Here is a 13,845-nt window from a genome sequence, read left to right as displayed (position 1 = left end):
TTGTTAGCAGAACACCACTTCCTGTTTTAAAGAGGAAATGGGCGTGTCGGTGGTGGGGGTGAATTTCGAGCCGCGCCGCTCGCCGTACTATACAGTGGCCATAGCAACAGGTGTACGCTGTCAGATTCTGGGCTAAACACGGGAGATTGTCGGCGATAATGTGTCATTTCATTGTTTTATTCGGACTTTCGTGACGTAAAAACACCTTTGGCTCGTGTCAACTTCGTTGTGAAGTCATTTTATTGTCATTCCTTGGAGGTAGTGAAGTGAATTGGGGACAGCTTTAAACGTTTATTAACGCGTGAAGAGAAAAGAGAGAAAGGAAGATGCCGAGGTGAAAAGCAAAGTCAAACAAAGTTCTCTGATTGTTGCTTGCAAATGGACTCAGCCGCAGTTTTACAGAGAAAGAAACCGGACTTTTATGTTGTTGGACCAAGAGCTCCAGGAAAGAATCAACACGCCCCACAGGTAAAACACACAGTTTCTGCTTTTGTAACAATAATAATGATAATAATGTGGAAATCAGGGTAGCTGATGTCTCAAATATGATCCTGATTTATTTATTTAGATTTGTTTGGCTGTTTTTCGATTTTTCTTTTGCTGAAAAAATCTGATAAATTATAAATTTCAAAATCTGGACTCACATATTTTATGCTGTATGAACAAAACATCAAGCATTACATCACAGCACAGATTTGTGTTATAATAATAATAATAGCACTATTCTAATTATTCTATATTATTTACTGTATCTAAACAATGTTACCAAGTGAGGAGTTTGTGGCTTCCTATATTTTGAAGCTCAGGGACAGAAACAAGGGGAATGTGGAGTAAAAGCAAATGCATGTGCTTTTTAGGTCAAATGATACAAGGTCAATGGCAAGTTTTACCTTTTATCCTTTTATCTTTATTTAAGAGGGAGAAGCTCATGGATGATTCAATCCAGATGAGGGCCGTAATGTAAGATTACAGATGCCCTCTGCTGTAAAACACCAAAGAAGAAAAACAAGAGCTTAAAGTTCTCCAACTTTTGTTCAAAGTTGGAAAATGGATATTCCAAATTTAGAAACAGCAGCAGAGAACGAGGAGGTTCAGGAGGAGGAGGAAGAAGAGGTCAATGTCTTTACAAAATACATAGGAGTTAAATAGTAGAACAAAATTATGACATAAAAAACATTACAGGTGTCATAAAGGAAATTGTCTCAACATTTCAGTCAGGCATTAAAGGATTTTACAATAAAAAATATGTTACATATGTTATGCAACGATATTTGAATGAAGGAATTCTACATCAAAATCGGATTTAACATGTGTGTTCAACATTATATTTCTTCAAATAAAACTAGTTTATCCTCAGTAAAAACATGACCAGGACTGTGGTTTTGTATCGTTAGATGAAACATCTTCTCTGAGGCATCCACTGTACATGACAGGAATTTAAAAACAACCCTAACTGGCAACATGGAGCAGATACACTATAAATAGAGTTATAATAATGCAAAGTATTAGATTGGACCAAGGGACTGGAAATTAACTAAACATTTAACATTTACTTTAGAAAAAGTATGTTTTGATACTTTTTCTAACCTCAGTTTTTGTCATGTTTAATATAATATAATTTATATTTATTTATTCTCAGTTTTATTGGGGGAGTTTGTAGAGGGAGACTGACAAAGTAAGGATTCCATTACATGGTTTAAATTTAAAGTATCACTATGAACACAGTGATGCCTTTGACAGACGGTGTAAACTCTCTTGTCTCAACAGGTCCAGAGTAAAAGTCTTGACGTCACTAAGGTTCTTCATCTTCTTGAAGATCCTCTGACGGTAAGTTAAAACTCTTAAATGCTGTTTTATTTAATCTTTTTGGAAGCATATTGCTGCCATGCTATAAGATTAATTATGTCATTATTTGTCAAAAGGTTTTCTATCATTTTAACATGAAAATATCTTGTAATAATATGAAATTCTTCACGTCTAAGATGTTGTCATGATATACAAATTTACATTATCCAGAATTTAAATACACACACTGAAACTCCACATGTTCCCTGAATGTCACGGCAAAATTCAGTGTCACGTGACCACTAAAGGACCTACATGAGCACATGACCTTTCGCTGAACTCTGCAGTCCAGTTCTAAATCTCTGAATTGTCACTTTAATGTTAAAGTTAAAAGAAAATCTAATAGTTGTTCTCCTTAAAGATTAATTTTTATTAATCCCCTTAAGGAAAGTATTCCTCTGCATTTGACCCATCCTAGAATTAGGAGCAGTGGGTTGCCACACTGAGTGGCGCCCAGGGAGCATTGGGGGTTGGGTACCTTGCTCAGGGGTACCCCAGCCCTTTTTGGCCAGGTGGGGATTTGAACCGGTGACTCTCCGGTTACAAGCCGAGTTCCCTTTCCACTTGGCCACAGGCTGTAATCATTGTGTCCATTGATATAATCTGTAAACAAGAGGTCTCAAAATGGCCCCCCAACATACACACACTCGATTCTATGCGTCCCACCCATAATATCTATATATGAATATATGACGACCTGTAGCTAGATTATAGACGGAATATAGTACTAAACGTGATTGTTAGCTATTGTCATGAACAGTGAGCAATATTTTTGTAATAATAATACTTCTATATTATAACAAAGACTTTTAACATCATCATCATCATATCGCAAATTTCCCACTTAGTTGAATTTTTTTTCCCTTATAACCAGACTCGACATTCCAATTATTTTTTTCCCATATTGCCCACCCCTCCATATTTATTTTTCTTATGTGACAGCAGTGTCTGTGTCTGTGAAATCTTACCAAACATTCTGTTCTGACTAAAGGCAAACTTGAAGGAGAGGCACATTTTTGTCCTGAAGAAACTGCTGAAGAGAAACCAGATTGGCTTTGTATCCTTTTACCGCTGTGACTTGATGTGATTACGCATACTTCTCTCTACAGTGGGACCCTGTCTTATAATATCCTCTATCTCAGGTGTGACACACTGCAGCAGATTGTCAAATGTTCCTCATTAATGCTCCCCGGTGCTGGCATGAATTGCGCTCATGCTGCCCGAACATGGAGCCAAACATTGTTCCCAAGGCTCTCATTTACACACTGAGTCTGTCAGCATTTTCCCTGTTCAGAAATGACCTCAGCTATCACGATTACGCTCTTTTTTCCGCCTCCATCACTTCTTGTTCTTTACCTCTGTGCTTGAGGAAACTCTCTGCCAAAATGTCCAAACCCAGTCTTGTATAAAGTAGGGATACTGAAGAAAATGTCTTTGGTAGAAGTTCAAGTCACGTTTTATTATACTACTTACAGTAAGTAAAAGGCTTAAAGTATATGGCATTTACTGTACTTAAGTATCAAAAGTAATTTTCTGATATGCCATGGCGGCTCAGTGGTAGGGCGAGTTGTCTTTCAACTGGAAGGCTGTGGGTTAAATGGTTCTGCTAGTCTATACTTGTCTTTGAGCAAGACACGAAAGATGGGTGAATGGCAAAACTATAGTGTAAAGCAGCTCGTCAAGACTAGAAAAACTCTATATAAATACAGACTATTACCAACTATTCTTCTTCTGATTTTATTTTATAGTAATGAGAAACAAAGATAGTTAGAGGAAATGTAGTGGAGTAAAAGTAAAAGTTGCTAAAAATATAAATAACAAAGTAAAGTACTGATATGTGAATTTTATACTTAAGTACAGTATTTGTACACGTATTTGACACGTTACGACACTGTTAAAACCCCTTAATTGAGCTAATTTGAAGCTGCTGAGGGAGCTAACAGGCTTGGCCAGAATACTCGACATCTGCGCAGAGAAAGTGACGGATCATCCGGAGTACGTGCCCATTGTATGTGAAGCACTTAGAATTTGTAGGTAAGAGAGATATCACAAATAATTCAACCTTAAATCTATTTGTCTCCAATGAGAACATATGAACGTTAAAAAAAACAAATGAATGTCGCTCTGCTTCACCTCAGGCTTCCCTTCCTGAAAGAGAGAGCATCGGACGAGCTGAACTATGCTCAGGACGTCATCGCGTTCATCTCCCACCTGGGTGGGAAAAAACTGCTATACTGATAACTTTCAAAAGCACAAATATGTTATGAAAATTAATTTGAAGTCTGGAAAATTAAAGCTGCTTAAACCAACTTTATGTCTGTTGCTGCCGTTAGCGTTCTTGGGCTAGCATAATAATAGTAAGATATGTCAGATTTTGGCTCCACAAGCTCTGGAGGACATTGTTCTCTGACTGTGACTGACGTGTCTCTGTTTACAGGTTGTCTCATGAGGGTCTCCGAGGCTGATGTGAGACTACAGCTTCTTGAAACTGTGAGGTCATTCTTCAGCAATGTAGCTGGACAGCCGCGCGACGGTATGGACCGTGCCACCAAGCTAAAGCCTCGGACTTTACCCCCTTACAGATTTTCTATACTTTCACTAAGTGAGGCTCTCTCATGGCTTCTGTGGTGGCATGCTTGTGATTTTTCTTCTCTTTGTTTTCTCCACTGTTTCTTTTCTTCTCTTTCTTTTGAAGAATCTGGTTGAATATTTATCAATATTGGCTTCTAATTACTGGTTAATGTAATTGTAAAAGTCTTCATTTAACTGTTAGACAAACAACTATAATCTGATGAAAAATCCCAGCTCATGTATGTAAATTAGAGATTTTAGGCAGCATTTTTTAAAAATAATAATTCATGTGACACATTTAAGGTGCATTCAATGACCCTGGTAAATGTTATCCCTTCAGTGGAGTTCACAGCATGCTGAGCTTAGAAGAGCAGCTTCAAGATGCATTCAAGAAACCTCATAAATTCTCTTACTTCTGCAAACATACATGCGTTCAACTAACCAAATGTTCACCTTGTGGTAGTAGATGCCCCGCAAATTTGGTAGTAGTTAAAGAAGTTTCAGTTTTGTCTCTTTTTTATTATAATCCCTTTCCTAATTTTCATGTCCATCCCTAATGTGAATATTCACCAGTTAAAACCAAAGTACATCAGTCATCAGTATAAAACTATATGGTGACAAAACTACAATATTCTTATGTTCAGCTTGAATGGTGTTAAAGATAAGATAGGATTGATACAAGAGTTAGAAGCAAAATGCAATACAAGATAAATAAGATTGTCAGGGAACATCAAGGAGAAGAAGTGAGTTTTCAGAGGTTTTGAGAGTTATTTTCATCTTAAATTGCTTCTCACTATATTTATTTATTTTCTATCACTTTTAGTTATTGGTGTTCTTATTTTTGTTCTTGATAGTGTTGAATAATGTGTGAATATTAGTGAATATCGTTTCCTTTTTTTTTAGTCAGTCATTCGCTTGTTTCTTTATCACTGTTTTCACGTCATATCCATTAATTCCAGTTTATATACCAGTAAATATTTCCCTCTCTGGCGCTGCAGGTCTTCAGCCGACTTCTCCTGGTTACAGGCTGCAGCTGCTGGAGCACAGCGACCTGACACGGTCGCTCCTTCTCTCCATCACCCTGCTGGAGGACCAGCCAGCCGTCAACGTGCAGCTCTTGAAGACACTTCAGCTCCTCTCGGGCTCCTCTGGTCAGTCACTGTTTATTTAGTTTTTATTATTATTATGGACCTTCTGAGAAAGAGGAGGGGGAGGAGGAGGACAGACATGTCAAACTCAACAAACCTTCATTAGATGAAGTAGCCAGACCTCAAGAGCACAAATCATCTCATTACCAAATAACAAAAGGCAAACCACTCAAAACAGTGATTTAAGGAGTCCTTGTATGAAAGTCAGGAGGTCAGTGAGTGAGCTGTTCTGTCATTAATCACGTCTTATTTCTTTATTTTTACATCCACAGATCTGAATTGTGCCTTGATACTGAATGTGCGGGGCGCAGAGGCCATATGTCTTCGCATGAACCAACCCGACCTGTCGGGTCAGGTGCTGTTCCACTCGTCAGAAATCCTCTGGAACCTGCTGGAGAGCGGCAGCAAGGCCGAGGTCACTGCTCAGCTCAGCCGCATGGAGTGTGTCATGTAGGTTCCACGTTGTTTGTCTTATTCTCAAATGGAACGTGGTGAACTCCCAGTTCCGATGTAAACGGAACGCAGCAGCAGACGCCGTGCTGACCATGCTGGATGTCTTACTACTGTGCTGCCTGGTGCCAAACACATCACTGCACTTTTCAAGCAAGACCCTGGGAAATTAGTAGCATGTTATACTTTACATGAAGTATAATATAAATCGTTAAATATAAAAGCAATCAAAATGACAATATTTTGTTCTGAAAAACCACAGTTTCCACATTTACAAACTAAGATGGCGGATGTGATGATGCATTGCTGCATCATGCAAAAACAGTCAAGGAAGCAGCTAAGTATACATGTCTATGGTTGCCTCAGTCTGTCTTGACATAAGACGAATCACTTCCTGTGTGCAGCGTGGGAATGTCACGGGAAGACATGAGATCTAAACCCTGCAATACTGACAAAAAATAGACAGACCGATGTGGAGCTGATCGGCTTAATTACCACTGTGTGACATCTCCTATCAATTCAAATGTTAGGTGCTGCAGATTTAAATGTGGGCGGACGTTTAAAGTCTGTGCTCCTGTTTTTGCACAAATAGATATTTCATCTGTTTGGTTTTTGTGCCCTAGATCTCTAAAAGACGCCTTTTTCCACAAGCTGATGAACAGTTCCCTCCCGCCCGACCTCCAACTCAGAAACGATCTGCTCGTGATCACAACTCTCATCGCTGAAAACCCAAACTCTCAGCTCCTCGTGAGTACATAAAGAGTGAATACTGTAAATGTGCTGCCACACTCTGATATGGTGTTTTTTAATTTTCAGGAGAGTTTATTTCTCATAGAGCTCATGGTTTTCATCACATATCCGGAGTGTGAGTCAACTCTTTTCCCATGAATTCACAGTTTGTTCATTTTATTTGCCATATGGGACAGTTGCATTTTTCTCAATGCCAACTTTTCTTTGTTTCATATTACAGTGAAAAGTCACAATCCTCTGGTTCGCAACCTCAAGCTCAGCTACAACAACGAGGACTTGAAAATGAAGAAGCTGATGTTGAACCTGTTGGTTTTAATGTCGAGGGATTTCGCCGCCTTACAGGTCAGGCACAGTCCATAGTCGGAATGTACCGATTTATCAGTCGTACACCAGTATTGGCTGATATTCTCCTTATCGGCTGTATTCTTTGTATGCCTAGTAAGCGGCAGAAACATGGCGATCTAACTCTCTGTACTTTCCCTCTATCCTCTCCCCTCATAGCTCTACAGAGAGGCACAGGTGATGCGGGCTCTGCTGGTGCTCGTGAAGCCGCCTGCCACCAGAAGAGAGCGACGCTCGGCTTCCCGCCACTGGTCCCCCGTCCAGCAGGAGGAGCTGCAGCTGCAGGCGCTGGCCACCCTCTCCACCATTGCCCCACTCATTCTGGACGACTACATGGTGTGCCAGGGAAACACACACCTGCTGCTCCTGCTCGACTGGTGCGTGAAGCAAGGTGAGGAAAACGATGTGTCTGAAAAGTCGCCAACATTCATGAAATGTTGCTGCTTCTTGCCCACTGGAAGATGTGCAGGATCGGCTACCTCTGTCAAACTAGTTGCTACAGTCAGCTACCACTGATGTTTTGATTTACATTTAAATCTAAGTTTATTTATATTAATTTGTAACGTCAGTAAACAGTTTCCTGAGGAGTTAATGGTCTTGATTGCTAGTTTTGGGCCCTCTTCAATAGAACATGATATCAGTTCCGTAAATCATATTCCCGCTTAGAGGTAAATAGATGTTAAAGCATGGCACCTGTGACTGGACACCAGTGTGATTGACAGCTGATATCATCCAGTAGGAGCATGGTTGCAGGTGAACTTCTGACACAGATTAAATCATAAGTCTCTGGGCTTCAAAATAAGAGTTCTTATTCTACGTTATGACACGTTGCCACTTGTTCAGGGCAGCAGCATTGAGTTCCTGAAGTGAGATGGTTGCAAAGAGGTTGGAGTTTGGCTAAAAAACACAGAGAAAATTTTCAGAATTTAAGTAAAAAATAAACCTACTCGTTTAGTTGTTTTAATGATTAACACTTCTTGTTCCCGCCCGTCCCTGCACAGCTGCTGTGTACAACCAAACGCTCCCTCAGTCAGGTCTGATAGTTTTGCTTGACAGAGCCCAAAGTCCAAGCAGAGGCAGAAATTAACAACAATCACCAAAAGTTACATACTGTTATTTGTCATAAAAAGGGTCAAACACTCAGTACACAGTCAGAAAGTATACTCATTTTATTTTTTTAAATGTATATTTCAGATCCCTTGTTTGGTCAGGGCCACGACTCTGGACGCAGAGGCAACAAGAAGCCACAGATGCGTCACTGTATCAGACTTCTGAGATCTGTGACGTTTACGGGTGAAGAGTCCGTCAACCAGGATCTCTGCGACCAGGGAACCATCAGTCAGCTCCTGGGTACATTCGGTTAAGATTACGTAATGGATATCATTAGCAGAAAGTCATGAGTTCACGTTATAATAAACTTGTTTATTTTATTTTTTTTAATCTGTCTCAGGAATTTTAATGCAGATGGAAGCGTGTCCTGATGAGGAGGATGTTGTCACACTGGAGATAAAGTCAGACATTCAGCTGATCCTATCTGTGCTGTGTGAGAACGACATGCACAGAAAGGTAAAAACTAATAATGTATGTACTGTATGTGTGTATGTAAGCTAATAATAATAATAATAACTAATAGGATAAAGTTACAGTGTTGTTTAATCATTTTGGATGTCATGCTCTTACCATCTGCGATGTTGTGCCTCAGGAGCTCTTTGGTTCAGACGGAGTTGAGATGACTCTTCACTTCCTGAGGAAAGGCTGCAGCAAGTTCTACAGCGGCCTGGGACACAACAAGCTCATCCTCTCCACGGTCGACTGTGTGTGGTCAGTGCGGCTACATCTCAGCACACTTTGAACAAAACACACTTCAGTGTCTTTTCCTTTTTTCAGCCTTCAATTCCATAAATGCAGGAAAAACAACTGCATTTGTCTTGATCCCATCAGGTCCTGTGTTGTGGGCTGCTACACAACGGAAGATTTCTTTTTGGCTAAAGATGGAGTGGCCCTTCTGCTTCACCTACTCATCGTAAGTAGATTATTTCCTAGAGTGTGAACCAGGGTTATTATAGGTAACAAAAACTAAAATAAAAAAACATTTTTGTTCACTGAAATAAAAAATAAACACTAGAGTTTAAAAAAACAAAACAATAACTAACTGAAACTGAATTGTGTGTTAATAAAACAAACTAAAATTGTAGCGAAAATGTGCTTAGTTTTCGTTTGGTGTATTTATTTTGTGTAAATTTTACGGTTACAGGAACGTTCTGGGAACCTTTAGAGAATGTTCTCTAAAGCTTATATGAAGGTTGTGACAAAGTAACGTTCTGGGAACCTTTAGAGAACGTTCTCTAAAGCTTATATGAAGGTTGTGACAAAGTAACGTTCTGGGAACCAAATGTGCAACCAAAAACTAATATTAGGGGAACATTAGGAACACTTTCTATGTCAACCATAGGAGAACCTGGGGGTGGGGGAGGGGGGGCTTCAGGGAACATTCCCGCAACTAAAAGGTAAAGTTCCTGGAAACCAACATTTTTAGCTGGGAGTGTATTCCCAGTGCTAGTCCCAAGCCTGGATAAATGGCAGGGTTGCATCCAGCACAAACATCTCTGCCAAATCAATCCGTGGCAAATTTTAGAGAGAGAGCAGCCAAAAGAAAAACAAGAAAATATTGTTGATTGTTGTCTCTCTCTCTCTCTCTCTCTCTCTCTCTCTCTCTCTCTCTGTCTCCCTCTCTCTCAGTCGTGCCCTAGATGTGTACACGGCATCATCCTCGCCACTCTGCTGGAACTGTGCGACAACCCGAACACGGCGCCTCACATCCGGAGCTGGAGAGATGGCGTGGGTCACACGGCGCCCAGACTCCTGTTGCACCTGTGGAAGCAGGAGGAGCAAGAACTGGGAGTGACCAGAAACAATGGGGGAGGGATCGAAGGTCAGCACACTCAGAAACAGTCAAGACCAAAGACGTTTACACCCAAAACTCCTTCTATTCCCTCTGAAAAAGTTTTTTGTGTCTCTGCTTTTTTTAAGATCCCCAAAACCCCATCCTGGGTCAGTACCAGCAGGACTTGCAGCTCTCGTTTCCTGCTGACGCTCCCAGTGCAGCAGTGATGGAAATATCTGAGAACCTGCGTGCCAAGATTTACTCCATTTTCTGCAAAATAGGTAACACAGTGAATGAAGAGTCAGACCAGTTCAGGTGTTATGTAAAATTATTAGTGTCACACATGGAGCCTGAAATATTTATTTAATAACCCAATTACCTCTTATATGGAGCAAAGAAACCTGAAAAGTATTCACATTTAAGAAACTGAAAAAGCAGAAAACACTCGATCCAATAAATCGATTATACTTCATCAGACTTGTTCACAACGACTTGTTTTAACTTGTGTATCCTCAGGTTTCCAGGACCTTCCTGGATTGTCAACAAAAGATTATGTGATTTTAAGCATCGTCAGGAGATATCTAGACTTCAAGGTGCAGGAGAAACCACAATGTCGGGACTTAGATTTAACACAATATAAATACATAGCAGTAGCTAAAATAACTGTAACCCTACAACTGTGATGGTGCTGCAGGTTAGCGAGGTGTGGGAGGAGATCAGCAGGGAGCTGGTTCTGGACGACGTGAGGCCGGTCAGTCCGGACTTGGAGAGTCTGGGCGACATCTGCGTGACTGCGGAGGACACGGCGAGGAAGGCGATGGCAGAGCAGGAGAGCATTCTGGAGCAGCACGAGAAGGAGAACATCAGCGAGGAGGCGCTCATGTACACAGAGGTGCCCACACTCTAAAGACGTGACATTTCTGCTTTGTAATGTCTTAAAATGTTCTATATTTTAATGAAGGAGTGGACATACTTTAGAGAAGAGAAAACCTTTGAAAAAACCTGCGTAAAAAATGTATATATAGGGATAGTAAAAAAAGGCACAAGATAATTCTTGATTAGTCCTACAACAGGGAAAATTACATTGTTACAGCAGCAAATACAGTCAAGGTGAAGGTAATGAATAATAAACATGTATTTTCTATGAATGAACAATGTAGAAAAAATAGATATTCTATTATATGTACAGTAGAAAATACAGTATAGAAAATAAGTTACCAAAATATGATAATCATATATGCTAATTTTGAGAAATCAGAGCAGCTGATAGGAAAAAAATGATGTATATGTATATATATATACAGTATATATACAGTATATATATATGTATGTGTATATATATATATATATACATATACTGTACATGAATCAAATAAAGAGAAGCATGTTCTAATATAATTAGTAATATGTCATGTAGCAAAAGCAAACCAGGAAGAATAGACTATAATACATACAAACATTAAAGGATTGTGTATTTTTAATAAAGTATAGCCCATGTTAATTTCAATTTCATGCAGATTATTTTGTGCTTATTTTTGTTGCTATTGTTGTTTCACAGATAAAGTCTCACTGTAAACACAGGGAACTCAAGGCAAAGTCATGGGACAATTATGTTTCCAAAACTTCAAACTACGAAGTCCTGAAGGTCAGTCCTTTTATCTTTATCCACATTTGACATCATATTTTATATTTGTTTGTGTTTTTTGTTCTTACCTGTAACAACCAAGCTCTTCTTTTTCTTCTTTTTTCCAGGAAATAAAAGCGCAGAGGAAGAAATCCATGGAATCATCCAAACTAGAAGACGAGGGTCTTATTCCTGAAGAGGTGAGGATTTTATTATAAACAATAATTTGGCTCTTAAGGCAAAGTGGTTTTATTTGTTTCTGAGGAGAAATATATCATCAGACATTTACTGACTTCTACTGGCAAATAGTATGAACTGCAAGAGCAGCTTCTGCTCACATTTCTCTCAGGAACCTTCACTTGCAATAGATTTGCCATCATTAACTTCACTCTCCTTACCATACATAACAGATATTTATTCATTTTCTTACACCTAATGTTTTTGGGATTGTTTTTAAGCAAAAAACACACAAAAAGTTAAGCCTGGGATTGTAAAGAAGAAAAAAAAAGTCGAGGGAACTAGACATAGTATATTTGAATATGGCAATTCTACAATACCTCCAAGGACCACAGGGGGGCCACACTCACACTTGGAGAATCGTGGGCAGATACTGAACTTTACTGATGATGATGATGATGATGATGATGATGATGATGATGATAAATGATGATGAATGTATTTTTGCTCCAGAATTTTGTCGGTCGTGTCATCGCAGTGGAGAGAACTGAAGGTCACGGTCCTGAAGGAGTGAACGTGACTGTGGCCAGAACTTCAATGAAAGGAGCAGGTGAATGACAAAGTGAACGTGGAAGCAGCAACATATTCTCACACTATAAAAAATAAAAATTGTATATATATATATATATATGTGTATGTGTAAAATTTTTATTTTTATTTGTTTATCTCGTATTTTCTGCAGCACTTTGTCATAATTCAAAAAAATGATGTCCTGATTTGCATTAAATGTTTATTTGGATGTAGTTTATGTCCCATGGAAGATGAGAACGAGTGGATTTTGTTGGTGTAAAAACAATTTGTGAGATACGAGAGTGTAATGGTTTTGTATCCATAACCCTAACTCTATCCATACATGTTTGATGAATTATTGTTTACATTTTGTAATTGTAAAATATTACAATTGTAAAATGAACATTGTTTATTTCACTATTGTAAAATAAACAATATGTTTTGTGTTTGCAGATATCAAATTGAAAAGGCAGCAGATGTCGACGTGAAGTCACTTGATGAGCACAATCACACACACACACACACACACACACACACTATTTATAACTTAGTGAGGACACCTCATAGACAGAATGCATTCGCCAGCCCCTTACCCTAACCCTTTTCCCTTAACCCTAAAACCCTTATTCTCACCCTAACCCTAAAACCAGGTCTTAACCCTGAAAGAGCCCTTTAAAGTCAACGGGCCCAGATAAAATGTCCCCACAAGGTCAAAATGTCCTCAGAAAAAAAAGGTTTATAGGTTTTTTAGACAAAGGTATTCATAAAAGTACACACACATCTGTTTTTATATCTTAGTGAGGACACCACACCTATTATGCATAATGTATAATGCATTGTCACTAACGCCTTACCCTAACCTTAACCATCACAATTAAGTGCCTTACACGAACCCTTAGTCAAACCTTCAAAGTCTTAACACTGAAAAAGCTCTTTAAGGATGTGGGACCAGACAAAATGTCCCCAGAAAATTAAAATGTTTCCGGGGGATTAAAATGTCCCCATAGAAATAGGTTTTTAGGTTTTTTGGACAAAGATATTCATAAAAGTACATGCACAAACCTGTTTTTATATCTTAGTGAGGACATACCATTGACATAGTGCATTCTCTAGCCCCTTACCCTAACCTTAACCATCACAACTAAGTACCTAACCCTTAACTTAACCATAAAACCAAGTCTTAACCCTGCCCTTTTTTTGGACCTCACAAAGATATGACCACAGCTGTCCTCGTTGACTTCCATTCATTTTGGACAGCCTTACCAAACTCTTATCCTTAACCACAATTCAAATTAGCCTTTAAACTTAACCAGTTCCTCAGAATTGAGGTTCTGCCTCATGAGGACCAGGTTTTGGTGTCCATGAGGTCCCGACAAGGTCAGTGTTTATGACAGAAAAGGTCCTATAGAAGAAATAAACACAAGAACACACCCTGTCTCTTATGTTTTATTTTAATCACATCTAATGCACAGAACTGTAAAAAA

General features: G+C 39.1%; 1 protein-coding gene across 5 annotated transcripts; it reads left to right on the top strand.

Moving 5' to 3' along the window:
• Nucleotides 1–35: 35 nt before the first annotated feature.
• LOC131447588 (cilia- and flagella-associated protein 69-like) lies at nt 36–13,844 on the top strand. Of its 5 annotated transcripts, none has more exons than XM_058619467.1 (24): nt 36–468; nt 1,768–1,827; nt 2,837–2,902; nt 3,770–3,879; nt 3,984–4,060; nt 4,283–4,378; nt 5,415–5,567; nt 5,837–6,014; nt 6,638–6,761; nt 6,831–6,879; nt 6,985–7,106; nt 7,266–7,497; nt 8,301–8,456; nt 8,557–8,672; nt 8,809–8,927; nt 9,048–9,129; nt 9,846–10,038; nt 10,137–10,271; nt 10,507–10,583; nt 10,685–10,882; nt 11,549–11,635; nt 11,743–11,814; nt 12,305–12,401; nt 12,815–13,844. In XM_058619467.1, the coding sequence occupies exons 1-24, from the start codon at nt 379–381 to the stop codon at nt 12,847–12,849; spliced, it is 2,724 nt and encodes a 907-aa protein (XP_058475450.1). In that variant the 5' UTR covers nt 36–378; the 3' UTR covers nt 12,850–13,844. The 5 variants fall into 5 exon arrangements, with proteins under 5 accessions (XP_058475450.1, XP_058475449.1, XP_058475446.1 ...); XM_058619466.1 differs by having other exon boundaries at nt 8,557–8,687; XM_058619463.1 differs by having other exon boundaries at nt 4,283–4,447.
• Nucleotide 13,845: the final 1 nt, after the last annotated feature.

The sequence above is a fragment of the Solea solea genome, chromosome 20 (assembly GCF_958295425.1).
Source record: "Solea solea chromosome 20, fSolSol10.1, whole genome shotgun sequence".
In the NCBI taxonomy this organism is placed as follows: Eukaryota; Metazoa; Chordata; class Actinopteri; order Pleuronectiformes; family Soleidae; genus Solea; species Solea solea.
Note: the sequence above shows the minus strand (reverse complement) of the source record. Positions and strands in the feature narration are given on the sequence as shown.